At 46.0% G+C, this 27,748-nt stretch overlaps 1 protein-coding gene across 1 annotated transcript; it reads right to left on the reverse strand.

The window, feature by feature from the left end:
* Positions 1-831: 831 nt before the first annotated feature.
* Positions 832-22,147, reverse strand: LOC136371084 (potassium-transporting ATPase alpha chain 2-like). The gene is made up of 23 exons (XM_066334927.1): positions 21,903-22,147; positions 19,993-20,139; positions 18,593-18,652; positions 17,608-17,811; positions 16,830-16,943; positions 16,205-16,339; positions 15,605-15,722; positions 14,166-14,434; positions 12,893-13,091; positions 12,333-12,442; positions 11,470-11,604; positions 11,008-11,200; positions 10,611-10,786; positions 9,457-9,593; positions 8,544-8,694; positions 6,487-6,655; positions 5,676-5,830; positions 5,007-5,130; positions 4,213-4,358; positions 3,463-3,596; positions 2,163-2,264; positions 1,501-1,592; positions 832-1,295 (listed from the first exon to the last, which is right to left on the reverse strand). The coding sequence occupies exons 1-23, from the start codon at positions 21,909-21,911 to the stop codon at positions 1,267-1,269; spliced, it is 3,108 nt and encodes a 1,035-aa protein (XP_066191024.1). The 5' UTR covers positions 21,912-22,147; the 3' UTR covers positions 832-1,266.
* Between the last annotated feature and the right edge of the window lie 5,601 nt (positions 22,148-27,748).

Consider the following 27,748-nt stretch of genomic DNA (forward strand, 5'->3'; position numbering starts at 1 on the left):
CACTTTGGGATGATTGACGCTCAGGATGATTGACACTCAGGATGATTGGCACTCGGGATGACTGATATAGGGATAATTGATATGGGGATGGTTGACACTCGGGGTAATTAACACACTGAAGTGCGTTAATTGGGGTTGATGAATACCTGTCTGGGGCTTTAAGGGAAAGAAGGTCACACAATGTAAATTGTCGCCTAGCAGGGAAGGGCGGGCACTTCTGGGAACAGCTTTAGGTTGGGAAACGTCCCTCTCTTTCCCCTCCCTCAGCTCCTCCCTGGATAATTTCTCTTCGCTGCAACGGGAGTTCTCCTTCTGCCCCATTTCTTTCGTAAAACTTGTCTAAACTCGTATTTAAAAGTGAAATATTAACTCAATATCAGCACCAACCAAGTGAAATATCAAATAAATATCACTATCAATTAAATATATATGTATATATTTTTGCTTTAAAATTGGGAAATCGTTTGTCTAAACAAGAAGTGGGACCTATTGGTTCTTGCTAAAGTGACCGTATTACCCTGGTTTCAAAAAGAATTTTACCAGTATGTAACTAATCCTAGAATTAATGACTCTAATATTTATTTTGCCCTGGAGATTGTCACATTTGGAAAGTGAGCACTGGGTTTGGGATCCCAAAATGTTCAAATATTTTTTGGTTGTGGCTTGATTTTCAAGACACTTTGATCAGAATGGGGCAAGTGTTTGGTCTGTTAATGGGAGTAAAAAAAAAAAAAACAAACAGGGTTATATTCTTTCCTCTGTGAGTGCTCCACTCAGTTTCATTCAACCTTCATAAAAAAAATAAGACAGAGAACAGTTTTCTGGAAAAACTATTTTATTATCAAATTATTCCTATACAGCACAATTACCCGTGCCAAGGTAAAACAGGTCTAGGTATGCACTCGCTTGGAATTCAGTTCTACCAGCACAAAAATCAGCAAACAACACCTTCAGTGCAAATTAATGCCTTGGATTGTGTGGGATTCCTGTCTTTGGATTCTTCTCCTCTCAGAGTGCTCTCCAACTCCATCTTGGAACGAGGGAAAATCGTAGTAGTTACAAAAATAGGTAGCACTTCAATTCTAGGCTTTACAGTACAGTGGGAGGTAATTTGTCAGCCTCTAAAGTCCTTGTTTCTTCATTGAATTCATGAAATCTCTTCACCCCAGCACGGGGTGGATCCAGGCATGGTATTGCACAGACAGGACTTGAAAGCAGCAGAGGCTGGGCCAGGTGAGGAGGGAGCTCTCCTGTGCTCAGGACTGTTCAGTAATACATGTTCTTGTCCCACCAACCTGCAGGAGAAGGGAAAGGATGATAATTAAAAACAAACCAAAAAAATAATTGTTTTTGCTCTAAAAGGAAAAGTGATCGTTAAAAAACAAACGGTTCATTTCTCAGCAGTCAGCTGAGGTTGGGGGTGGGAGCGAAAGGGTAGGAAAAGACACATGGAATTAAAATATTGCATTAAAATTGAATTAGAGCAATGGATGCACTCACTTCCTGGGTATCTCCTGATGAGCAGCTTTCGGATTTCATCGTAGACCCAGATCAGGATGGCAAAAGGCACAGCCACAAACCAGTACTGGAACCTGGGGTGGAGGCAAAAAGTCTCATTCAGAAACGTCTGGAAACAGCTCAGCTGCAGTTCTGGGGTGTCTGTCTGTGATGTTTAATGTCACTAAAACAAATCTGCGCCATAGGGCCTCTTCTCTTTGTCTTAATTAATCTCCCAAATTGATGATGTGCGTGTAAAGCCTCCCAATGTTAAGTAGTTTCTGGTTAATTAATTCCAGGTCCTATTCAGGAGGAAAGTTTGCCTGGTGTTATCACAGCAATAAATCACTTGACTGTGTCCATTTAAAATAAAAGTGTCCATTTAAAATAAAAGTTAAATACTGTCTGTGCTCAACAAAACTTTGGAGATGCCGGAAGAAATATTTAAATGTTGGTTTTCCATAAGTGGGATTTTGGATCCTCAGTAGGAAATCTAGGAGGGTAATGTGGAAATTATGGCAACAATGGCATTTTTGGCCAAGAAATAGTGGTAAATATAATGATTTTTATAAAAGTATTTATCCTGCAGTGGTGCTCCACCAGCTCCTGTTCCTGTTTTGTGTCCATGAGCAGGGCAGGGGAAGCTCAGTGGCACCAGAACTCACCTGAGTGGGGTGAAGTTCAGGGCTGTGACATGTCCAAGGCCATAGGTGAGAATCAAAGCAATCCCTATCTGGGAAAATATCCCCACCCAGATGACTTTGTTCCTGCAGGAAGAGCAGAGAGGAAGAGTTAAACCCTGAGAGAGTCAAACCCTGAGAGAGTCAAACCCTGAGACAGTTAAACCCTGAGAGTTAACTGAGAGAATTAAACCCTGAGAGAGTGAGTTAAACCCTGAGTCAAACCCTGAGAGAGTTAACCCCAGAGAGGGTTAACCCCGGAGTTAAACCCTGAGAGAATTAACCCTAGAGCCAAATCCCCCTGTGCCTGCAGGAACCCTCTGGATTCCCTCAATCCCTGCCCCAGGTGAGCTCTGCAAGCCCAGGGGCACCTCTGCCTTGTACCCCACGTGCTCCTGCCTTTCCTGGCAGCACTCCCAGCCCAAATCCAGCTGTGGGACACTCCCAGCAGCAGCTCCTGCAGGCTGGTGTTGCGCTGGGAACGTGCTCAGGGTGACTCAGGTGTTAATGCAAGGAGGAAGCACACATAGGTGTAGGCCCTGTACCCGCAGATAAAGGATGGAAAACAAATTGCTGCGCTATCAGAAACCGCGGGAGTGAACGGCAGCTCTGCTGCTGGCCTCCGTCCCAGCTGATATTCGCAATTCTCCCGGGGCTGGAGGGTGCAGGGTGGTTTGCAGAGGGCGGCCAGCCCTGGCTGAGAGAGTTGTGTTGTTCTCACAGCCTCAAGTTATCTCAGAGAAATCCAGACTTGCTATCTCTCGATAAGGAGTTCAGAAAGTAATCTGGAACAGAAACTCCCTTTCTTTTTTCTTTTTTTTTTTTTTTTTTTTTCTAGTAAATATTTTAATGAATGGAGGGTTGGTTTTTAAGCTGGTGCATTTTCAGAATAACCAGCACAATATCTTTAAAGAAAATCCCTATCCTGAAGCAGAAAAGGGGAGGTATAATAAAATATTTGCCTGAGATTTGTGATTGTTTAAGGCCAGACTTAATCTGTGTGCAAATGCTGAAAGTGAGAGGGCCAAATCACCAAGCTGAGAGGAGCAGGAGGCCAACTTGAACTGCAGGTTTAGATTAGATAGGAAAAAGTTTTTCCCTCTGAGAGAAACTCTTCCAAGCCGAGGCCCTGGCACAGGGTGCCCAGAGAAGCTGTGGATGCCTGGAAGTGTCCAAGACCAGGCTGGAGCAGTGGAGGGTGTCCCTGCCCATGGCAGGGGTGGGATAAGATGAACTTTAAGGTTCTTTCCACCCTAAACCAGGACTGTGCACCTGCACAACTCACCTGAAGAGGCCCTGGCGGAAGATGGAATTCCTGCGGGTTTTCCTGATGATCAGATCAGCCACCTGCTGGATGGTGATGCTGACAAAGAAGGCCGTGTAGCCAGTCCACTGCAGGTACGTGCGCTGGTATTTGGTCTGCACAGCCAAGGAAACAGCAGAAGATTTAAATCAGCCCCTGCCACCTCCCACAGGAGCCTGCAGACCTCGCTGGGAGGTTTATTTCAGTGCCCAAGGTGTGAATGCAGAGTGACTCCAGATTTAGGTGCAGAATGCTCAGATTTGGGCCCGGCTTTATTCCGTGACTGAGTCACGAGGCTGCAGCAGGAGCTGGGGGTGAGGGGTGTCTGATGGATTTATCAAAGCCTCCTGTGCCTTGTGATGCTGCAGGACGAGGGAGGCCAGTGGGGAACGAGAGGAGGAGGCTGCACAGGACTTGGCAGAGGGGCTGGTCATCATCAAGGCTGGGAGAAAATTGGCGTGATGGGTTTTGAGGGGTTTAAACATCCAGACCAGAGAGGAAGGTGCATCTGCAGAGGCTGAGGTGGCAAATTGTGCAAGAATGAATGAAAGAGCAGAGGCTGAATGAAAAAAGCTGTGTGGCAGGAAGCCCTAAAGAGTCTCTCCCGAGGGAACATCACAGGAAAACCAACTCTATTTCCATTTAAACCTCATTTGCATTCCCTCTCCCTTTATTTTTTGAAGCAAGCAGGTGGCTGAGGGCCAGGACAGGGAGTTTTCAGGGCTGCCTTACCCATTGCTGTCCGTAGGAATCCTCGAAGTCGTTGATGGCGTTGCTCTCCCAGTCCACCCTCACTCCCAGCAGCGTGGAGGGCAGGAACCCCTGCTCAGCATAGACGGTGAAATAGGTGACAAAGGCACCCACCGACTGCATGATTCCTGCGGGAACAAAGGGACATGGGTGAGGAAAAGCAGAAATTAAGGAGCGCCGGGGGATGCGAGGGATGTACAAAATGTGTTAAAGGCACTTGGACAGTTCTTCTTGGTGCTGTGAAATTCTTGTCCTCTGTAAATAAAACCTCATTTTATTGTTGAATAATGAACAACAGGAGGGGAATGGTGGGTGTGCAGAGGAAGGGGTTGAGCTTCAGCTCATAATTTTGTTGGGTTTTTTTGTTTTATTGTTTGGGGAGCTTTGGTTTGGTTTGGTCTTTTGGGGGGGTGTTTTTTGGGGGGAGGGGGTTGTTTTTTGGGGTGTTTTTTTTGTTTGTTTTGTTGTTGTTGCTGTTGTATTTTGGGGTTTTTTTTGGGAGGGCTGGGGAGTTTGTTTGGGGTCTTTTTTAATTTGGGGGTTTTTTTTGGTGGATTTTGTGGGGGGTTTTTTTTGGTTGGTTGGTCTTTTGTTTTGGTTTTTTTGGGGAGGGTTTTTTTTTTGGTTTTTGGTGGTGGTTTTCTGGTTGTTTTTTTTTTTTTGTTTCTTCGTTTGGTTTGGGTTTTTTTGTTTGGTTTGTTTGGATTTTTTTACTGAATCAGCTCAAGTCTGCCTTGCCCCGCTGACCCCAGCAAGTGTTTGGGAGGCCAACTCACCAATCTGCAGGTAGGAATACACAGCCAGCTGCTCGTTCACCAGCCGGTCTTTCCTCTTGTTCCGAGGCCTCCTGTTCATGATGTCACTCTCAGCTTTCTCATAAGCCAATGCCACCGAGGGGATCTGCAAGAGAGACAAACCCTCAGGGACTGGGCGGCAGCCTTTGCCTCATTCTCCCAGGTTTAGCAGCAATTTGTATTTCCCAAGTGAATTCTGAATGTTGGAAGGAAGGATCTGTGTGCATTAATTCCTATTAATGTGTAAAAGGTTTCAGGGAAATCTTAAATTCTCATGGATCTGGTGAGCACTACAAAAGGCTGGAGGAGATTAACAATAATTTAACATTAATTTAAAGCTGGAGGGTGTTTCAGGTCCCTTGGGCTGGGCTGGATGGAATGTTGTGCATAACTGCAAGAAATGACCTCTCAATTAAAACACACTGATAATTGCTCACTGCTGATTTTAGCCTGGATCAGATCACTCTTTCCTTTCTGCTCCCCTCCTGCAGATCGTTGTTGTTTTCTGCTCTTCTTTCTCTCCTCCTGACTGCTTTTAACCCCTTTTTCCACTGCCTTTCTCAGCTGTGGGCCAAAGGCACCAAAGCCCTGTCCTGGCTGTGCCTTGGCAGGATATTCCAGCAGGAAATGACTGTGCAGCTGCCAACTCACAATGTCTGTGCCCAGGTCGATGAAGAGGATGGTGATGGTGCCGATGGGCATCGGGATGCTGGCGATGATGTAGATGAGGAAGGGGCAGAGCTCAGCAATGTTCTTGGTCAGGGTGTAGGCAATGGTTTTCTTCAGGTTGTCAAAGATCAGGCGGCCTGGGGAGGAGAAAATGCTTTTGTCAAGGGGAATTTTTTATCCAGGATTTCCAGAAAAAAAGCAAACTTCAAGTTTGACTAAATGAAGTGAAAACGTTCATTGCTTATTTGTACTTTTCCTCGTGCATTTTGTAATTTGGTTTTGTTGTTAGAGTTGTTTTTTTTAAGCTCTCCTCCCTAAAAGCCGTCTAAAATCTCAAGTGTAATAAAACATTACTTCAAAGAGGCAGTTTGAGGGGAAAAGTCCCGTCCCCCAAAACGCTGTGGTTGTATTGGAAATCACGAGCTCTTCACAGTGAAAGAAGAGTGGGATGAGTGTTCCTGTCACAGGTGGAGCACAGTGAAGGCGATGTGAGAGAAAATCATAGAGGGAAAATGTGGAGAAAATAATTTGTACCTTTGTGAGGCTTCAAAATGCATTGGAACAAGTCAGTAAGTGCTTTTATCTGAAGCTTGATCAAACAGAGACAGCAAATCTTTATTGTGTGTGAGAGAGGGAGATGATTTCCTTATCCTCTGATTGTCATTTGTAGAAATGGAATTAATTCCCAGCTTTCCCAAATATCAAATCCAGAAAGAGAAGAGAGGAGGGAAGGATCAGGAGGCCCTGCCAGCAGCTTCCAGCTTCTAAAAGTGGGAAATAACGTGATCTTTACCTTCCTCCACTCCTGTGACAATGGAAGCAAAGTTATCATCCAGCAGGACCATGTCAGCTGCATTTTTGGCAGCGTCAGAGCCAGCAATCCCCATGGCAATCCCAATATCGGCCTTTTTTAGGGCAGGGGAGTCATTGACTCCATCTCCAGTCACGGCAACCACTGCTCCCTGGAACACACAAAAACATCCAGATGTGGGCTTGGGAGGAGAGGGTGAATCCTGCCATCATCAGCCTTTACATTTCTAGCAGAAAAAATGTTTTTGGGAAGTCCTGAATCCTCTCTGTGCACACGCCAAACACAGCCAGGGATCAGGAGGGTGCTGGGCAGGGTTGGGAATGCAACCCCAGAGTTTATTGAGGTTTGTTTTAGAGCAGAGACCTGGAAAATTCAGAGATGTGATTCACTGCACCCTGAAGAGTGGACGTCTCAATTAGATGCATTTCAAATGCCATTAGTCTGGTAGTTGGATATAAAGAGGACTTAAGATTTGGATGTCTGCTCTCTGTGCATGATCCATCCCTGTCTTGGCAGAGCCAGGTTCACCTCTGACATCTGGGGGAGGTTTGATCAACACAAAAAAATGTCCTGTATTTTCTTAATGAGGAGCTACAGAAACAGCCAGGCTTCATCTGATTCATAAATTATGTAACTGTTGAGTTAGAGCCCATCCTCATCCTATCCCAACAGCTTCTGGCCCTCCTCAGCCTGTGCTAGAATTTCTCTACTAATCCAAAAGATGGAAAACTCTGATTATCCCACTCAGCTTCTTTGTTATCTTCCTGAGCCATCTCCTGCAGCTCCAGGCTCTGCTCTGGCTGATGCAGAAGTTTCTGGCTGGGTTCAAGGTGGGGTGTTCAGAGTGAGGACAAAGCCTGGCAAACTGATTAATAAAACTGTGAATTTCCTGTCCCCGGGGGGATTGAGCACAGTGTCACTACCTATAAATAATGTCATGCACAGAAGGGCTTATAAGCTCTGAGTACTAAACATAGCTGGAGCCTGCCTGGGGGAGGGTGTTCCTTCTCATCCCTGAAGAGCCAAATCTGCCAGGAGAGTGGGAGTCTGAGCGGTGCAGAGCACGTTTACCCACCGTGTGCCTAGCAGAGACCATTCAAAAAATAAAAGCCACGTGAAATTGAAAAAAATTTATCTTTTTTTACTCTCTGGAGAGCCCTCTAGGCTTAAACCCAACGAGCTGATAATGCTGATTGGGAAGTTTAGTGCTGGCACGACTACAGAAATAAAATAATGTCTTCTACCACATCTTCTCTATGAAGTCCAGGCACAGCACTAGTGTGGTTTTAATTCACAAAATCTACTTGAAAAATGCCATTTTTGAGTGGAGAGCCTTTTGATGGCAATTTTCATCTTTTACACAGCTCTGTAGATGTCTTTTTATTTTATTTTTTTTTCCCCTCTGTGCTGGCTGCACTCCAGGCTGCTTTACATAATATTGCCCACGGATGGGACAAACTCTCTTTAAATCCTGCTGCCTGATTTACAGCCCTGGGAAACAACACAGATAAGGCTTGGTGGCACATAAATCATTCTGTGGGGCTCATACCTCAGAATCATAAATAATCCAGGCTGGAAAAGGGCTGTGAGCTCACCAGTTCACCCAGCACTGCCACCAACCAATTCCACTCCCAAACATTCCTGTGGGCAGGAGGACACGGCCTGAGTGGCCACAAGAGATAAGAGAGGAGGATGTGGCAGCACCGTCACTTTTATCTGGGTTTAAAGAATTCCTGAGGGAATTCTCCTTCCCAAACAGGGCACAGGAGGCTTTTTGTGCTTCTCAGAGTGGCAGGGACAATCCATGCCCTGGCTGCCAGCTCCAAACCCAGGGAAAAGCTCATTTTGCCACCAGGAGCTGTGTGTGCAGCGGGAATTTGAGCGGCTTGGACCGAGTCCAGGCAGCGTTAGCGGCAATCTGTTAGATAATGTTCTGGCACGGGGAAAAGAGTATAAACAGAGCTTGGGGAGCACTGGGAATTGGCTCCCGGCCTCCCTGGGCTGGTGTCAGTGTGCGTGTGTGACCTTTGCCTCCTCACCTGCCTCTGACAGCCCTCCACGATGATCAGCTTCTGCTGCGGCGACGTGCGGGCGAAGACGATCTCGGAGTGCCCGCGCAGGATCTCGTCCAGCTGCTCCGAGCTCATGTCCTTCAGCTCCATCCCGTTCACCACGGCGGCCGTGGCCTCCCTGCAGCAGCCCACAGGCAAAGAGGGGGGAATTTTCAGGGTGAAAGGGGTAAAAATGGTGCACCAGTGGGGTGGGCCTGCAGCTGGATGGGGGGAAGGCAGCAAATCGATAATAATTTATAATAATTTATAATTGATATTAATTACTAGTTTATGATTATTTATACCATACAATTAATAATTGATAATATTTTATAATGGTTTGTAATAATTCATTGTTATTTATAGTCGTTTATAATTATTAATAATTATTGCAGAGGCATTTGTTGTTAATCAGCAGGAGTTGAACGAACAAAAGGCACTGCAGAAACCCAGGGTGGATCACAGTCACCTGGACTCAGAGGGGTTTCACTGGAGCTTCAGAAAACGCATTTTAAAGAGGCCTCTCGCTGGGAGGGGCAGGGGAAGACACAATTTCTGCAAAGAGCTTTTATCCCTCCTTTGTGATTTTTTTTTCCCACATTTAAGGAGAGATTTGGGCTGATGGTCCAAACTGGGTCATGTGATGCCGAATTTTGCTTTGTTTTGTCAAACAGGCAGTGACAGCCACTTCCACATGATCTGCAGAGTTTAATTTGCCAGATTTTCTTCCCGAGCAGCAAACATGCAAACCACCAAGTGGACACATTTAGGTGGAGATGACTCAAGAGTGGGAACGTGTCATAAAAGAAGCAGAAAGCAGAGAGGATTTAGAATCAAAAGCACCACAGAGGGAGCAGGGAAATGAATCCTGGGGCTCTTCCCAGGCTCTGCTGGCTCTCACCTCCTGTTGACCTGCTCCACGGGGATGTTGAGGCGCTTGGCAATGTCCTCCACGGTCTCACTGGTGGCTGAGATGATGCCCACGCTCTTGGCGATGGCCTTGGCCGTGATGGGGTGGTCCCCAGTGACCATAATGACCTGCGTGAGGGACAAGTGAGTGACAAATGGCTTAACCATGGAGTGACAGACGGGGGAATGTCCATTCAGAGGAGCAGGAGGGACTTTGGGGATCAGAGCAGTGCTGTGTGCACAACAAAGGGAGATTGGGGGCAGGAATTGCCCAGGTCTGTATCAACATCCTCTCCTTACTGAGCAGCTTTATCAGGGCTCTGGAGGAAGAACTTGTCACAGGCAGCCAGATTAGAATAATGCAGAATAAAGGGACCTTTACATAAGGGTCTATATTAGGTATGCTCAGTGGGGAGGGTTTATTAGAGTATTGCATCTTAAAATGGATCCTTGTGTCTGAGGTGTCCTGACAGATAAGGCACAACCTTTTCCTGCTTGTCTTTAAAAAAAATTCCCAGATCTGTCTTCAGGCTAGGGAAAAATTCATCAGGGTTGGGGTTTGAGATTCATCTCATCTGAGATCTATAATTCCAAATGTCATTTTCCTAGATTTAGATAGATTTCACCTCTGCTTAAGGCTGAAAGTATATTTGTGGGTCCCCAGGGAGTGAAATTAGAGGAATTTTAGAGGAATTATTGCTTCAGCTTCCACTTGAATAATTTTGAGATTAGTGATTCCTTTGAATAAATATCCAAAGCAGTGTCCTGATGCCTTCTCTAGAATGGTTTCTATCACCTTACTCTGTTCACAAGTAAGTAATTCCAGCTGCTGTGGATTCTCTATTCTAGATATGGATCTGCTGAGAGAGGATCTGAGCTTTTGCAAAGTTGGCTTCCCAGGCTTGAGGGTTTTGTGCAGTCTCTGCAGTCTGATTCCCACTTTAATAAAAATGTTTTGCCTCTGGGGACTTTTTAAATTGAAATTATAGAATGGTTTTAACTAAGGTTGAGATTCTTGGTAGTTGCTGCTAGAAAGACAATTAGTGATGACGTGGTGGAAGATCTGAGATTTTAAATACTTTGAATAATACCCAAAATAATCATAAAGAGCCTGTCTGTGGTGTTTTTGATGGTAAGAATCCTCACCTTGATGCCAGCACTGCGGCACTTGGAGACAGCGTCAGGCACGGTGGAACGGGGCGGGTCAATCATGGACAGCAGCCCCACAAAACACAGGTTGGAGGTGGGGAAGTTCATGGAGTCTGTATCGAACTGGAAACCCTCTGGAAACTCGTTCTCAGGCAGGTACAAGTGGCAGAAACCTGGAAAGATGTTTGTGTTGGTGGGATGGGCGGGAAAACGTGGGAGGAAGAGGGGAGCTTGATAAAACCTCAGGGCTTGCTCTTGCCCGTGGAACTCCAGCATCTAACCCTTTTTCCAGGCATGCTGGATGTGCCAAGACTTTAATCCCCATTTCACGGGTTTCACAGCTGGATTTAACCCTATTTTCACCGTCCACCCCATTCCCTGCAGCTGCACTCACCCAGCACTCTCTCCCCCATGCCCCCCAGCTCCATGTAGGCTGTCTGGAAAGCTTCTGCCTTCTCGCTGTCCAGAGGCTCCTCCTTGCCGTTGATCATGATGGTGCTGCACCTCTCCAGAATCCTCTCCGGGGCCCCTTTCATCACCAGCAGGAAGCGTTTGTCATGGGGGTCGTCAGTCTCGTGGATGGAGAGCTGTGCCACAAACAGGAAATTGGTTGGAAGAGCTCAAACTGTCCTCGTTTGCTTCTGCTTTTTTTTTTTTTTTTTTTTTTTTTTTTTTTAATGGGATTCACGTTCTTTTCCATGAAGAAATCATAATTTCCGTCAAATGAAATGAGCTGTATTTATTACAACTTGAATTTCCTCTGCTGCTGAATTACCCCATTAAGGCTTCCAGGTCACCCAGGCCCAGTGATAGAAACCATTTGGCATGATTCCCAAAAAAACCCCATGAAACACACCTGGAATTTGTTGGTAGAGTTGAAAGGGATTTCAGCCACTTTCCTGTTCTGTGCTCTAATGCTCATCACATCCCCCAGAATGACCTCAGAGAATTTCAGCAGAGCTGTTTCAGAGGCATCTCCAACCACCACCCTCTGTGGGCACAAAGGAAAAAAAAAAAAAAAAAAACATTTTACTTTTGTCTTTCCACAATTCCATGACACGCTGCACAGTCCAGCAACAAGGAATCTACATTTTTCTGTCCAAGTTATCCTAGAAAAATACTAAAATAGAATTTGGGGATGTCTGCTTTGCTCTTGGAGTTAGAACTGAGCCTCAGCAAACAGAGGCAAAGATCATTTGCTGCTGTAAAGCAGAATTGGGGTCACACTTAGGTCACTATAGGTCAGCTGAGGCACAAACCCAAATTAATTTGAGGATGGCATTGATGAGTAAACAGCAGATTTGTTTTGGCAGTCCAGTCAGTAGAATTTACTACCTTCAAACAGTCATGTGCAAAGACATTGATTAAGGCACATTTACCTTTGCTGTAATAAATTAACAGTGCAATAATTACTATTCCTGCAACTTGTGTTGCATTTTTGCTGGCGGGAACAGTTGGGTTTGGACAATGCTCTCAGGCACAGGGATTCTTTAGGCCAGGAGTTGGGATTGTGAATCTCTTCCAGTTCAGGATAATTGGAGTTTCTATTTCTTGGGGTTTTTTTATCCTGTGTTACATTTTGTGTGAGTGTACCACAGTAAAACCACTGTCAATAAGAACTTAAAAAGCTGGCACAGTAAAATGGGGATTGCTAAAGCCAAACAGAGAAAATTGCTTGTTCAGAGGAAGGGGAATAAGCTGATGAGAAGTCAGCAGTACCTTCATGATGGGGAGATTTTCCTGTCCTGGCCGGAATTCCGCCCGGTTGCAGAGAGTGACAATTTTTGATAACGCTGTCCATGAGGGGGAGGTTTGATCAAAGGGCTGGGCTGAGAGAAGCAAAACACACATTGGATCCTTTAGTACATTGCATGAAGCAAGTAAGAGCTTAAGAGTGAAAAAACAGAACTGACTTCTTTACAGAAAAATATTATTCTTTTGACACGTTCTTTTATAGGAAAAAAAAAATAATAATTTTTGCCTCCAGCAGTGCTGGCAAAAGGGCTTGGGTGATGTCTCTTTGTTTAATTCCCTACTAAATGCACTCTTGGCAAAAGGTTCTGGTGTAGAACCGCCTCCAGGTTTATTTCCTGTGAGTGGAATTCAGTATTAATTCTTTTTGTTTCACGTCTCCACGTGGCTGAGGAGAGATTCCCATGTGTAGAGGGAAGATATGTCTGATTTGGCCATCCAAAGTGAACATCCTAGGACAGATCCAAGTACCTCACAAGTATCCAAGTATCTCCCCAAGTGATCCCACACCCCGTTTTCCCATTTACTTGTCTGATCTTCACTGGTGTCGGCTGAGTAGATCTGGTTGTCAAACCAGAGATGGGCAACAGTCATCCTGTTCTGGGTGAGGGTGCCTGTCTTGTCGGAGCAGATGATGGAGGTGGAGCCCAGCGTTTCCACGGCCTCCAGGTTCTTCACCAAGCAGTTCTTCTTGGCCATGCGCTTGGCCGTGAGGGACAGGCTCACCTGGCAGGAGGGAAGGGGTCCAGCTGTCACCAAGGTGTGGTCACACAGAGGTGTGACGAGATTATGTTCCCCTGGCAGATCTTTTGTGGGGTTTGTCAGTTGTATGGTTGGGGTTTTTTAGGAGAATATTTTAATTTTTTTCATTTGAGTTGGCTGCAGTGAGCTTTTTTCCTCCCTTTTTTGTTTTTAAATTTAGAGTCTGAGGTCTGGTCTAGGCAGGTCTGTTGTAACTAGCACAGGTGGATTTGCTGCTGAGAGGAACGTGCTGCCTGCTGATAGAGATAAGGATGTCTTATCAGCCAAGAGGCTGTTTGAGATGGAGGAACCTGCAGCGGGCAGGGAGCTGCTGGTCACCAGCTGCATGAACGCTGCAGTGATTCCCTTCAGGGTTTGCTGCTGGGGTGCTCTGGAGCCAGCAGTGCTTGGCAGCTGTGTTGCTCCTCAGGCAAGGAATTTGAGAGTTGGGCATGAGGTAACAAGTGGAGTTTCCACGTGACTTTCAGGGTACAATGTCCCCACTCCCGAGTGGGAAGGAGTGGTGGGGAAATGAAACACGCCATTGTACTCAGCTGCCATCGGGGCACAGCAGCACTTGAACTGAAACCTAAAAATGGGTTTGAGATGAATGACTCAGTTCCACCAGAATTCACCAAACAAAGGGTTTATCCTTAGAATGAGAAACACACACACACACACCCCCTCGCTGTAGGACACGAAAGACTCCAAATGTTTCAGAAAGCAAAAAATATAGAAAAGAAAGCTATATTGTCTCAATTCTTATTTCTTTTTATAAGGTGTTCCCATACAGACTGACCATGGTTGGTGAATAGGAACGACACCTCTCTAATGCCATTGGTTAAACCAGAGAAACAGCAAAACACCACGTGAAGAAAGATTGTTTGGAGAAAGGAGAGTTGTTGGCCAGGATTGGTTTGAGAAGAAGCTTTCTTGAGAAGTTTTTCCTTGGGTAAAAGTCAGCAGCTGCCAGCAGGCTGAAATCTCTCGGGCTCACACCCACCCCTCTCCAAACCCAGCCCAGCCCAGGGTGAGCAGAGAACCTCAGCACAAACTCACCGTCACTGTGGCCAGCAGCCCCTCGGGCACGTTCGCCACGATGATGCCAATGAGGAAGATGATGGAGTCCAGGATCTTGTAGCGCATGGACACGGAGATGATGAAGAAGAGGACCCCGATGGAGACGGCCACTCCTGCCACCAGGTACACGAAGTGCTCGATCTCGATGGCGATGGGCGTCTTCTCGTTGCCCACGCCCGAGGCCAGCGAGGCGATGCGGCCGATGATGGTGCGGTCCCCGGTGTTGATGACAACGCCCGTGGCAGTGCCTGCAGGGACAAAAGCTGTCAGCTCCAGGCCACACAGACACTCAGATATGGGCTCTTTTTAAAATTTTCTTTTCTTTTATTAGAGCCAGGATTAAATGCTTGAGAGATGGATTTCGTGTTCAGACTCAGATGTTTTTTAATTCTTATCTATGTTACAGTCTCACAAGTTGTGAGTTCCAGCCAACAAAGTGAGCTCTTTCTCTATCTCTACAAGGTCTTTTAAGGGTAAAATGTCCAATTATGAAATGACACCTAAATTATTTTTACTTTTAACCCAATAACCAACCACCCCTGGCCCACAATGCGGAATTTTCTACCCAATTACAAAACTCAACCCAGACCATGGAGAAGGTGAAAAAGAAGGACTCAGCCTCTGCCCTAAATCCTCCATCTTGCTTTATATCTATATTACTGTATTCTAAACCCTGAAACTCTCAGTTTTGCCCCCTGTGATATCCCACACTCCTATCCAAACCCCACACCCACAATCCCAGGGCTGTCACTCAATTTTGGGAGCCTTTTCCACGGCCTCAGGTCACTGCAGTGTTTGCTGGGGGGGTCAGTGAGCACAGAAAGTCTGGAATTCTCAGTGCCCAGGGCTCCAACATCTCCCCCTCCTGAATGCAAGGAGGCAAAGACTGCACCTGAAAAGGTGTCTACTGATACATGGACATTTTTGAGTTTCCCAAAAGATGGGTACTTTGTGACAGACTGACATTCCAACAGGTACTGATGGAAAAACTGCAAGGAAATCACAGTCAGTTCAAACCCAGATAAATTCACTGGTTGGTGCAGCCACAACCATGCTGCATGTTGGAACAAATGCTAAGTGTGACCACCCCCAAGGTCACGCTTTAATCTGCTCAGGTCAAAATTTGCGTGAACAATTAAAGTTCCTCAGAGCAGAATTGCTCAAAGGAGTTGGCAAGACCAAGCAGCACCTGTGCAGGTGCCTTTTGGGGGGCCCTTCTCTCTGTATGCTGATAAATAATAAAAATTAGAAATTATCAGTTCCCCTTAAGTTGCTGAATAGTCATTGGAATAACTAGAAAAAAAGCCAAAAGGATGTAAAGGTGCGCACACAGGATGATAAACGTGGCTGGAGCCAGTGGAGAAACAGAAAGAGAGGATAAAATGGGATTTCCATGCCCAGGTTCAGGATCAGCTCACCTTCCACACAGGTGGTGGAGTAGAAGGCAATGTTCCTGGTCTCCAGGGGGTTCTCGTGGGTGAAGTCACAGGAGCGGGACTGTGGCTCTGACTCCCCTGTGAGTGAAGAATTGTCCACCTTCAATGAAACAGAGACAGGTTAAAGTCAGCAGTGCACAGTAGTGTCCAGCCTGCAGGTGAGGTGGCAGCTCATTTCATAACCAGTGACATCAACATCCCTGAGTGCCTCTTCTCTGAGCTGCTGCTGTCCCTGCCAGAACCTGTCTGTGGGAATTCAGTTCTGCCTGTCTGTGGGATTTTCAGCAGCAGCCAGAGGAAACCCCACAGTTTTGAGCATCAGCCTGCAGTGGAAACTCTCAGTTGTGTATCTGCCCTTTCCTGGCAAAGAGCAGAGCCAGAACTTGGCATGGACTTTCTGGATGTTCAGGGAGGGAGGTGTCAGTCCAGCACAACATTCAGGCTTCTGCTCTCTGACTTCATTAATCATATCCAATCAAAGCCCTAATAACCCACATTGGCTGTGTAGAAATTCTTTCCATGCAATAAACCACTCCAAACTCTGCTTTCCCTCGTTCCTTTGCTGTCCCAAGCCCTGTGTACCTTGCAGCCCTGGGTGAAGATGAGGCGGATGTCTGCAGGGATCCTGTCCCCACCCTTGATCTCCACAATGTCCCCAACCACCAGCTGGTCTGCTGGCAGCTCCTTCTTCTCGGCATCCCTGAGGACAAGAGCTTGCTGCAAGACAGAAATGGGACACAAATTAGCTTTGGACCACCCTCTAAACTGAGATTCTCCCCTCTGTCCTGGGAAGGATCCAGAGCAGGGTGATGCAGAGGAAATGTGAGCAGATTTGACACCCAGCTGGATGTTCAGGCTGGGATTTGGGGAGAAGGGAAATGGAGATGGGGAAATGCCTTCCAGGATTGTGCCCTCCTGACATCAGGTCCGTGGGGAAAAGCAGTGGGGTGCACAGTGTGAAACCCACACACTTCACCCTTCTCCAGGTTTTAACTGGGCACTGAGATCTCTGCCCCAGCGCTGGATGGAAAACAAGGATGTGCATCCTCCAATCCACAGATCCATCAAAGCAACCACCGTGTGCTTTTTAGTAAATGGTTTGTGATTCAGAACTCTTATCCTGGTCATTAGCCAAGAGATAAATTCAAGTTGGGCTTGCTGGGCTTCCCTCATGTGTTATTGGCATGAATTTTTCCTCTCTTCTCACCTGTGGGATCATCTTGCTGAAGCTGGCCATGATGTTTGTGCTTTTGGCTTCTTGATAATAGGCAAAGATGCCCGTGAGGATGACAACCAGAGCCAGGACCACTCCGAGGTAGAGCTGATCAATGAAAGAAATAATCTGGTTAATTTAGGACAAGTTTTCAGCCGTTCCTCTGTTCGAATAAATGAGTTCTGTGTTGTTTTAAAATGAGGTGTTGACCAAGTTAAAAGACAGAAAAGAAAAGAGAAAGTTCTTAAGAAAAGAACCAAGAGATGTTGGCCTGCAAGGGATCAGTTAAAACTTTCATTTGCGTGCCTGTGTGTATAAAAAAAGGGGGTTAGTAGCTATTTTCCATCTAAAATCCTTCTCTAAACTGACACAATCCTGAACAAATTAGAGTGTAACAAACAAATAATAGTAGTAATGATAATAGTAATAATGATAGCAATAGTAATAATAATAGCAGTCATAATAATAAAAAGCAGAGTATAACTCAAAGGGGAATTAGCTGGAAACTCCTTAGTCTCTGACTAAAATAAAAGCCTGAAGTCTTTAGATTTTTCCTGCTCTCTGAGCACTCCACAATTGCCATTATTCCCGGCGGTGACAAAACCTTTGCCCAGGCTCTCTTTCAGCGTGTGGTGCGGGGGGCATTTGAATTGCTATCAGGAGTGCCGGGCTGCAGGAGAGTCCCTGGGAACGAGAGGCCTCCTTGTAGTTACTGAGTAACCCTGGAGTATCTCCACCGCCCGGGCGGCGCGGCCACTCGTGGTCCACTCACATTGTCGAAGGCTGAGTCCACCCCCTGCGCCAGCTGGATGCCAAAGGAGATCCAGGAGAAGCCGGCCCCGATCCACAGCAGGATGGAGAAGCCCCCGATCATCTGCTTGAGGAACTTGACGATTTCTGGGGTGGCTTTGGGAGGGGTGAGGGCGTTGGGGCCGTCCCGAGCCAAAATCTCGGCTGCTCTTGCGCTTGAGAGACCCTGCAGAAGGAGGGGATGCATTTGCAATGAAATCCCAGAAAAACAGATTTATTTTTCCTTTGGACAAGATTCATGCTCTGCTGGTTTTTTTTAAGCTCTTTAAAGCTGCAGCTCTGATTTCCAAACCTCCTGATTTCAGAGAGGCTGCTGTTAATTATCTGCTCTGGAGAAACAGGGATTTCTTTACTGGAGCACTGAATTGGGGGCCGCATGCATCAGGAGTTTCCATCCTGTTGGTTTTCAATCCAATATACCTGGACTAAGGGTTTGGGAAGCCAGGGGAAAACTGACGCTCTTTTGCTGCTGTTTCTGCATTTCCACAGGGTGTGTGCAGCTCAGGGGGTTCCTGAAATCTTTGTCTGTGCTCTGGCCACGTTCAGTGCTTTGGTATTCAAATGTCAAAGAGACTCGGGTGTAGTTTCTCAAATCTAGATTTTGCTTCAAAACCAGCTCAATCCGTGCCATCTTTGGCTGTAAATTGTTACAGTGAAAAGTGAATTGTGGTGAAATCAAAAGATCCAGATAACTGCTTTAGAGAAAACGAGGTCCTGGTGCAAAACCCTGAGGTCTCATTTTTGATTTCAAAGGAGCAGCTCAGCCCCTTCTTCAGACTGGAGAGAAACTCCCCTTTAAATGCAGGTCAGTGCTGGTTTAGGCTTTACTGGGAGCATCAGTGCAGGCACCCACACACCTCTGAAACAAAATCCCTGCTCCTGGGAGCTCTGGGGAGGCCAGAGGCACCTGAGGGAGGCAGTTCCTTAGGGAAGCCCTGTGGACTTACTTTGTCAATGCTGGTGCCATACTTCTTCTCCAGCTCCGAGGTGTTGAGCCTGTGGTCATCCTGCATTGCAACAGAGACAGAAGATTACAGTGAGCAGAGCAGCAGACTGCTGAAAGTCTTATTTCCACATTGCCTGGATCTGGGAACATGCATGAAGTCGCTTGTATGACACATTAATTTCATTAATTAAATCTGCATATTGAGAAGTAAAATATCTTCCACTGGAAGATGATATTTTTTTCCTTTTGATTTGCAGAGTGCTTTTGTAAATAGCTCCCTCCTCCAGCAAATCTGTCAGAAGAACAGGGTGGTGTGTTCATGTCCCTGCTGTTTGCCACAGGAAGCTGGGCTTCTTTGGGATAAATCATTTCTCTCTGCACGCTGCAGGGCTCAGAGAGTGTGTGACAACAACCACCTCTGCCCTTGATTGCCAGGGCAGGGAGTGGGAATTATCCTCCTCACACTGGGGGAAAGAGGCAACAGCTTCTGAGTTTAAAAGGGTGTGGGAGAGGGAAATCTCAGAGCTCTTCTCCTGGGCCTGCAGTGCCACCCCTGTGGTATCACTGGCCTAATTATATCTTGTGCTGAACTGGGATTTAGAAGCCAAGAATTTGAGAGATCTCCCAATTGTTTTCTCAGAGTGATTCATGGGTACTCGGGTGAGTCAATTCTCCTGTCTGTGCTTGGGTTTCTCTTTAGAAACACGGGAGTGGAGTTACAATCCCCCGGTGGCAAAAGACAACACGGGCTGAGAAATATTTACCTGCTGCTGGGCAGCTCTTGGAAACGTGGTGGGGGAATGGAGGAGAGAATCAAGGAATCAATGCCTTATTTGAGCTTTGAAATGCCATCCAGCCCGTAAATAGCCTCTCCTCTGAGCTGCTCTCTCACAGCAATCTCAAAAAGAGGTCAGCATAATTACCCTCCTGTTTCAGATTGGGAAACTGGAATGTGTGCAGAGGAAGCAACATTTCCAAGAGCAGCCAGCAGGTCAGTGGGGAGCCAGGAGGAAAACTTGGATTTCTTGAAGGCCAGAGCAGTTGGTTTGGGTAAAAACCCCAGTGTTTAAAGCTGGGAAATGCTCTCAGCCCTGGAATCTCTGGAGCCATGGTTCTGCCTCTCCCTCTGACTCCTGGCTGGCTGTGCAAGTTGTCAGGAAATACTGATGGCAGCGATTCCATCTGTGAGATGGATCCTTTTTGGGCAGATAATGTTCTGTACCGTTGGTGGCTTAATTACACCAGACTCATCCTCTCATTTTAGGCATTAATCTTGCACAGCATTTTTCTGGCACGCTCCAGGAGTGTGAGAGAGCAAATCCTTCCCTGTGGCAGGATTTTTCAGTGCAGGACATTCCCTGAGTTTCACAGAGTGTGTAATGGAAGCTCAGCAACACTCACCAGGTCCAGTTCTTTCTTGAGATCTTCTGCCTTCTTTTTCTTCTTGTTGCTTTTTGTGTCTTTGTGCTTCTCCTCTTCATCTTCGATCTCTGTTTTGTGCAGATCTTTTGTCCCATAGATCTCAACCGAGTAAACATCAGACTTCTTCTGCAAAAGGCCACAAAAAAAGTCAAAATTTTGCAGATCTACTTTTTTAGACAACTTACATATGTATACTGTCCCTTTCTCCTGGCTACTTAGGGTGTTTTTCCCTGTCTTATCCAGAGATCCATCCAGTTTGTGTTACTGTGATTGTGGTCAGGACTTCATCAGGTGCAAATTGCAGGGATCCCTTCAGGGATCTGCAACACTCCCAGCAGTTTAGGATCTAAAACAAGTGTAGGAAAATGCTGCCCAGGACCTCAGCAGTGAAAATAATTCATTTATTTATCAGCTCCAAGAAGAGATCAGTGGAAAAGCAAAATATTCGCGGAAAGAAAGGGGAAAGGAAAATTATCCACTGAGAACTTGCTTGTTCCAGGAGCTTTTCAGTCCCATAACTTCAAGATTTAAATTTTAATTACAATGAACACCTACAAATCTATATTAGCCCTGAATCAAAGTGGGGAATGGAGGCAAACACCAGACTGAGAGCCAAGGAGGAGCTGCTCTGTTTCTGCTCACACAGAGCCCAGAATTGGCAGGGATTTAACCAACAATTCACTTTTTTTTTTTTTTTTTTTTTTTTTTTTTTTTTTTTTTTTTTTTTTTTTTTTGCCAGTGGAACACTGGGCACAAGAAGCTGTTGACCCAGGGAGGCTGCTGAACCTCAGGGAATGTTTTAATGTTTTGCTTTCAGTGATAACTGGGGAGTTGTGCTGTTTCCAAAGCCTGGCTTAACTCTGCAGTGTGCAGGGCAAACTTCCCTCTCGTGCTGATTTACCAACTGCCTAATCACAACACTGCAGCCCCAAATTATCCTGGAAACGACATGCCAGGCCTTGGGAGAGCCACTGGGTGACCGCATTCCAGAGATTTGCTGATGGATTAAACCCCAGGAGTGCAGGAGAGCCCCCCGGATGTTTCCCCGGTGGGATAAAGCACAAAGGGGCTCTGCCAGTGCTTGGCTTCCTTTGAGATCTCACAGCAATGAAGGGAGATCTCTCAAAACATAAAAAAAGCTCAAATATTGGAATCAATAAGGAAAAAACAATAATAATTGGGGTATCTTATTATTTAATACTGTTCTGAGCTCAAAACTGACATCTCATCTGCAGCTGTCCTGTAACTAAAGGAGTGAGAAACCTTGACATTGCCTCTGGATGAAGGGGAAAGCAAAGAGCTGCTGAGCAGTTTGAGGACTTTAAAAACCCAAATCCTATTCCTAAACACTTGATTTTGCTCAGTGATGCACATCCCAGAGACAGGGCATGCCTGTTATAAATTCTGATTTTTTCCTGCCATGCTGAAGATTCACAGTCTGGTTTATCTATTGGGATTTTTTCTCTTCACCTTCCTCCTCCTCCTCCTCCTCCTCTTCTCTTTAATTCTCCCACCCAAAAAATCTGTTCAGCTTTTCAAATCCCTGTAGAGCACAGAAACCAGGAGAGAAAGGGAACAACTCTCTGTTGGGAGAACATAATGGATGGAAGAGAAAAATAAAGAAAATTGATGGAGTTAGTAAATCTATTGCTCACTTGTAAGCATAACCTGTGTTATCCTTTAAACTTCAGAGTTTCATAAAATCTCAGATTTTGGCTCAGATTTTTTTGACTCAGCCAGTCCAAGAATTCTTCCCAATCCCAACTGTTTATGCCCATGAGCTTCTGGTACTAATTCATTTTTCCACTTAGCCTATACATATAGAAAAGATTCACAAAATAAACCTCAAGAAGAAACATGAGGGGCAGTTCCTGGGGCACTGTACCCACCTTGACCATCTTGGTGAGTTTATTCCTTTCCTGACGGAGGGAAGCAGCCAAGGAAAAGCCTCTGGATCAAAAGCCAAAATCTCTGGATGAAAGCCCAAGCCCAGCCGGGGTCTGTGGTGGCTCAGAGCAGTGCTGGAGTGCAGCAGCTCCCCGAGGTGGTGGGTCCCTCTCCTGTGTGGCCAGCAGATGTTAGCTGGAATGCTGCTCCCACCTCGGCATCCTTCAGGCAGGACGAGCTCCCTGTCCCAAGCCTGTGGAGAAAGAGCTCTGCTTGCTGCTGCTTTATAAATCAGCATCTTGAGCTGCCACTCCACCCCTCCCCTTCCAGGTCCAGCCCATCTTCTGTTTCACCTGGAGTAGGTGGAAAAATACCACAGTAATGGGCATGTGGGTTTCAGGTCAGATAGGTTCTAATTATTCCTTTGTAGTGTTTGCTCACAAGTAGGGAACAGGTGTATTATTCATCTTGCTGGAAGCGAGGAGTTTCCTCCTGAGACTTTCCAGCTCTGGTTCCCCTCGGGATCTCAGCTGTCCTGGGATAAAAGAAGGCTCTGCACATTTTGTCTCACCTGCACAGGTGATGTTCTCTTTGCCTGAGGTCCCTCAAAGTGGAATCCCTGCCTCATCTGGGTGCTAGCAGGGATTTAGTGCAGTGGTGTCCTGTAGCCCTGGTTTCGTGCCTAAGAAGTTTTAGTTTTCTAAAATTCTTTTCCCAGAAGATTTTCTGTAAAGAAGAAATGTATTTTTGTAAACTGTACCTATGTTTTCATTCCTTTTCCTGAGAGGGATTTCTTCTTGATGTCCCTCTGCTCTGACCAATGTGAGTGAAGAGGTTTTGCCTTTGTGTCACCAATCAAATTGGTCTGTGTAAAAAAAAGTATATAAAAAAGACACATCCTGAAAATAAAAAAAGTAATTTTCAACCTTCTAAAGTTCAGAGTCTGTGTCATTGTGGTGTAAAACAGTGTCAGCGTCCTTTGAAGCTTTCATAGCTTGGACTTCACTCTTAATCCTTGCCTTGTATTTCATGTGTTTTCCACCTTCATGCTGAGCTGGGAGAAGTGAACTTCCTGGTGCTTTCCAGCAGGGCACTTACCTGAACAGCCCTTGGTTTGTCTTACACCAATTCCCAGCTTCCAGGTAAGGCTGATAATGAGATTTGTGACACTTTTGGTACCTGCCTGGTCCCATCACTTAAGACTAAATCTGCTTCTCCACCTCTGAGGCTGAAGTGATGAAAAGCTGAGGAATTCCTCAAAACAAGGAACGGTTTTCTGCAGTTTAACATCCTTTGGGGAAAGACTTGGGTGTCATCCATATGACCTCACTGATCAACAGTGTTTGGTCTTTAATATTATAGTCTTTACTCTTTGCTATTACATAGTTTTGAATACCATGTAACCCATAAACTTTCAATCCATTGGAGATACTGTGTGGTGCTACCAGTAAATGACTCAAACTGCGGTCAGAGATATGACGTGCTAATGGAGATAATCAATTCTCTATCTGTGATTTGATATGACTTTATCAAAACACAGGTGGAAGCCTTTAGCGGACAGGAAAATCCAAAGGACATCATCAATTACCTCAACAGGAGCAGGAATAATTATATTCAAATCAATTTCACAGGAATTTGAGTATAAGATCTCCTCAAGCTGCTCTCACTTTGCAGTTCGTGTGTGTTGGTCATTTTCCACGGAACTCTTCAACCCTTGAACGTTGCGCAAGGTGCAGGAGTGGGTCTGAAAAGGTTTCGTGTTCAGTTTCTGCTGCTTGTTGCAATCAGAGCTGGGTTTTGTCCTGGAATAGCAACCTCTCCCTGTGTCTGTGAGTGCTGGAGGTTTCCCGGTGTGAGCAGGGCTGTACTGGCTGTATCCAGGGAATCCGTGTTGTGTGACACCCAGCACTGAGATCCTCCCCTCTGTCCTGGGAAGGATCCTGAGCAGGGTGATGCAGAGGAAATGTGAGCGGATTTGACACCCAGCTGGATGCTCAGGCTGGGATTTGGGGCTATGAGATGGGAAATGGAGATGGGGAAATGCCTTCCAGGAATGTGCTCTGCTGACATCAGATGTGTGGGGAAAAGCAGTGGGGTGCACAGTGTGAAACCCACACACTTCACCCTTCTCCAGGTTTTAACTGGGCACTGAGATCTCTGCCCCAGCGCTGGATGGAAAACAAGGATGTGCATCCTCCAATCCACAGACCCATCAAAGCAACCACCGTGTGCTTTTTAGTAAATGGTTTGTGATTCAGGACTTTTATCCGGGTCATTTGGGCAGTTTTTTTTTTTTTTGCATTTACCTTCTACAAACTGTGCTGGCTTTTGCCTGGGGACGAGTGTTAGAAATGCAAATGAGAGAAATGTTTGGCAACAACATTTCTGCTCCTCACGGGACATTTACCCTGACACATCTGCTGAAAGAACGTGCTCTGTGGCCAAGGAGCCGGGCTGGGAATGTCCCTGTGGACAGTTCTGTGGCTCAGGATTTACCAAGGATTTGCTGCTGGCAAACCAACCACCTGCGTGCAGCTGCCAAGTTCAAAGGGCAAATTTGATGTTGAAGTTCTGTGGCCAAAATTCCATTAGGTCTATTAGCTGAAGAGGTTTTCTTTTTTTTTTTTTTCTTGCGACTTACAAAGCCAAGATGAGGAGCACTGTAAAAAAAAAAAAAAAAAAAATCAAATCTCTTGTTTTTTCACAAGGCAACAGAAGGTGGTTGGACAGCTGGAATCCGCCTCGTTAGCTGAGGTCCCTTGTCACGACAAAAAAATTGTGTTTTGTCACTTGGCTGTGCTGAGAAGGCCCCAGGAGCAGAGCCCAGGCTGAATTTCTGGGCAAGGACTGCTCCACAGCCAAATCCTGCCCCGTGCCTTGGCTTGGCAAGACGTGGCATGTCCTGGGAGGAACATACCTGAGGGCTGGGATTGTCACGTGTGCTCCTGGCGTGTCACAACAGCCACAGCTGGGCCCTGCTGAGGGGGACAAGGAGTTAATATTGGGTTAATATTAAGATCCTAAAGACCAGCGTGAATAAAATAAAAATAGCATGGCTCCTTCTGGATTATTATATCTCACGTTTATTCATTGGAGTTAATTTTTTTTTTGGATCCGACGTGAAAAAAAAAAAAAAGAAAAAGACAGCCAGGAGAATGTTTGGATGTTATTTGGCCACATTTTTTAACTTGTAGGGGTTGATGCCGGTGCTCAGACTGTCAAATTCCTTCAGGTTTCGAAGTAAAAGTGCAGATGTTTGTAAAGGATTTTGGGGTAAGGAGAATTCGCTGCCTGATGAGCTTTGCTGTGTTTACATGTTTTGGAAGAAGCAGGACGAGCATCAGCGGTGGGAGGACCTTAAGCCGCTGAGAGGGTGAGAAATCGATGCCAAATTTTGCTAAAGTTTGCTTAAATTTGCTTGGGTTTGCTTAAATCCGCTTAAATTCTCTTTTCTCGTGGGCGCACTGCAATTCCCGGCCGGGCCGGGAGAGGGCGAACGATTCTCTGCGCTCGGCGAATTCCTGAAAAATTCCCCAAATTCTCCAAATTCCTCCCAAACGAGCGCCACTCTGCCTCGGTGTCCCAGCACATCCCTGTCACATCCCTGTCACATCCCTGTCACCTCCCCTGCATCTCTGCCCCGGGACTTGGAGCCAGGCCACAGGAGGCTCCAGGATGATGAGAAAATGAAGATTATTCTTTATTCTTTCCTGGAGAGGAGACCTCGTTGTGACCTTCCCGTGCACGGAGTGAGCCAGCCAGAGAATTCCTGCGATGTTCTGGAGGGACAGGACATGGAACAGTGGCTCCAAACTGAAAAAAGAAGGCTGAGGTGAAGTATTGGGAAGAAATTGTCCCCTGTGAGGGTGACACTGTTCCCAGAGAAGCTGTGGCTGCCCCTGGATCCCTGGAAGTGTCCAAAGCCAGGCTGGACAGCGCTTGGAGCACCCTGGGACAGTGGAAAGGGTGGCACTGGATGGGATTTAAAGTCCCTTCCCAAAACCCAAAACCATCCTGGGCTTCTGAGATTCTACAGAGCAAGGATTTGTTTGGTTTGCTTTGTTTGTTCCCTCCCTCAAGGCCAAGGGTAAAACCGACCCTGAACTCTCCAGAGCCTGACAAGAATTTATTTTGGGTCCATCCACTACCCAGGAGAGAAGTTCTGAGGATTCCTTGATTTGTTTTTATTTTTTGCTCAGTGGGGAGCAGAAATTCCCTTCCCCTCTAAGTGCCAAGCGCTAAATCTCACCTCTTTTCCTCCTTAATTTAACCCAAAGATGTTAAACCGTAATTCAGAGGCCACGAGTAACGAGCCAAGCCCCCGTAAAAACCTCCCAGGAGCCAAATTAAGACCAAGCTTAAGCAGTGTTTGGACAGTGGTAATTTAGGCATTGGCTAAACCACTCCTTGTCTGAGCATTCACCTCCCGAGAGGGGGCATTGCACATTGGCTGCTGCTCACGGAGCTCCTGAAAACCCAATTTCTGTGCCTTTTTTTCCCCTCCCCTCCTAATTTCTCCATTCTTTTCCATCAAAGATGAGTAGGAAATTGCTGAGGAGCAAAGGGGTTCGTTGCCAGCTTTCAGGCTGGCACTGCAAATGCTGAATTATGTTCCAAGCTCGTTGTAAATGCCACGGTGACTTGGTGTCCCGGCAGATTTGACACAGCCACCACAGCTTCGGGTCGTTTTGGGCCAAGGTTTTGATTTTCCAGAAGGATTTGACTTTTCCCTCAGCCTTTTGGAGCTGAGGAGGGCTCAGAACACCCACAGAGAGATGACACGGGTGGAATTCAGAGTTTCATGTCTATAGATTCTCACGTATCCTTTATTTTTTCCCATCACCTGAAGAAGAGCTGGTGAATCCTGGGGAAAGGGATTGGGTTTTTATCTCCAGCCTTTGTGTGCTGAGGGTTTTTGGGTTCCTACAGCAAAATTTCCACTTTTTGACATGGAAATCTGCTCGTTCCAAACATTTCCATGTGGGCCATCAAAAAGCCACGGCTGTCTGTAATTTATAGAACAGAGTGTGCTGAGCTCGCTGCTGCCTGCCCAAAGAGAGTCCAAAAATCAGAATTTGCACATTTCTTTGTCAGAGAGAATATCATTGGGAATCAATTTTCTGTCAATGTTTTCTGTCTGTGAGGAAGAAAAACGAATCTCCAGTGAGTCACAGCATCCAGGTCTATTTTACTCTTCTTAATATTTTATCTTCCTGCTTCCTCACTCTCCTAAATATGAACCATTACTGGATTCATATTGCTTTAAAAAACAGTAAAGAAAATTGATTTTCCTCCTTGTAACTTCCTGGGGCTGCCAGGAAGAGTCAGGGCTGGAAACTGGTGCAAAAAGCACAGAACTTCTTTCTTTAAACACGGTGATATTCCCTATAAATGTCATGATTTTTAGGAATTTGTAAATTCCAGTCTTTCAAACAGCTGCTGTATAGATGCTTTGATCCTTCTCAGGTAAAAAAATACAGTTTTTACTTTAAAAATATTATCTGATATGCAGGATAAGGAGCTCACAGCAGGCTCCAGAGCACACCCAGCCTCATCCCTGACAGGCAACACAGGCTGGAGAGAGGCCGAGGCAGGAATATTTGGGATGCAATCAGAAAAATGGGATGGTTAAAAGAGGGATGTGAGTTTGGGCTCAGTCTGGACACACAGGAAGAGAAAATGTTTGGGTTTTTGTTGTTTTTTTTTTTCAGGGGTGTGTTGACCCCAAAGCACCTCTGCAAATCCAGAGGAGGAAGTGGCCAGGCTTGTAAAAGCCCTGGTATGTGTGATGTGTCCTGAGCCATCCCAACATCCCGGAATCCTGGAATCCCTGGGGTTAAAGGCGCCT

Source organism: Sylvia atricapilla, chromosome 23 (genome assembly GCF_009819655.1).
Source record: "Sylvia atricapilla isolate bSylAtr1 chromosome 23, bSylAtr1.pri, whole genome shotgun sequence".
NCBI classification, from domain to species: Eukaryota; Metazoa; Chordata; class Aves; order Passeriformes; family Sylviidae; genus Sylvia; species Sylvia atricapilla.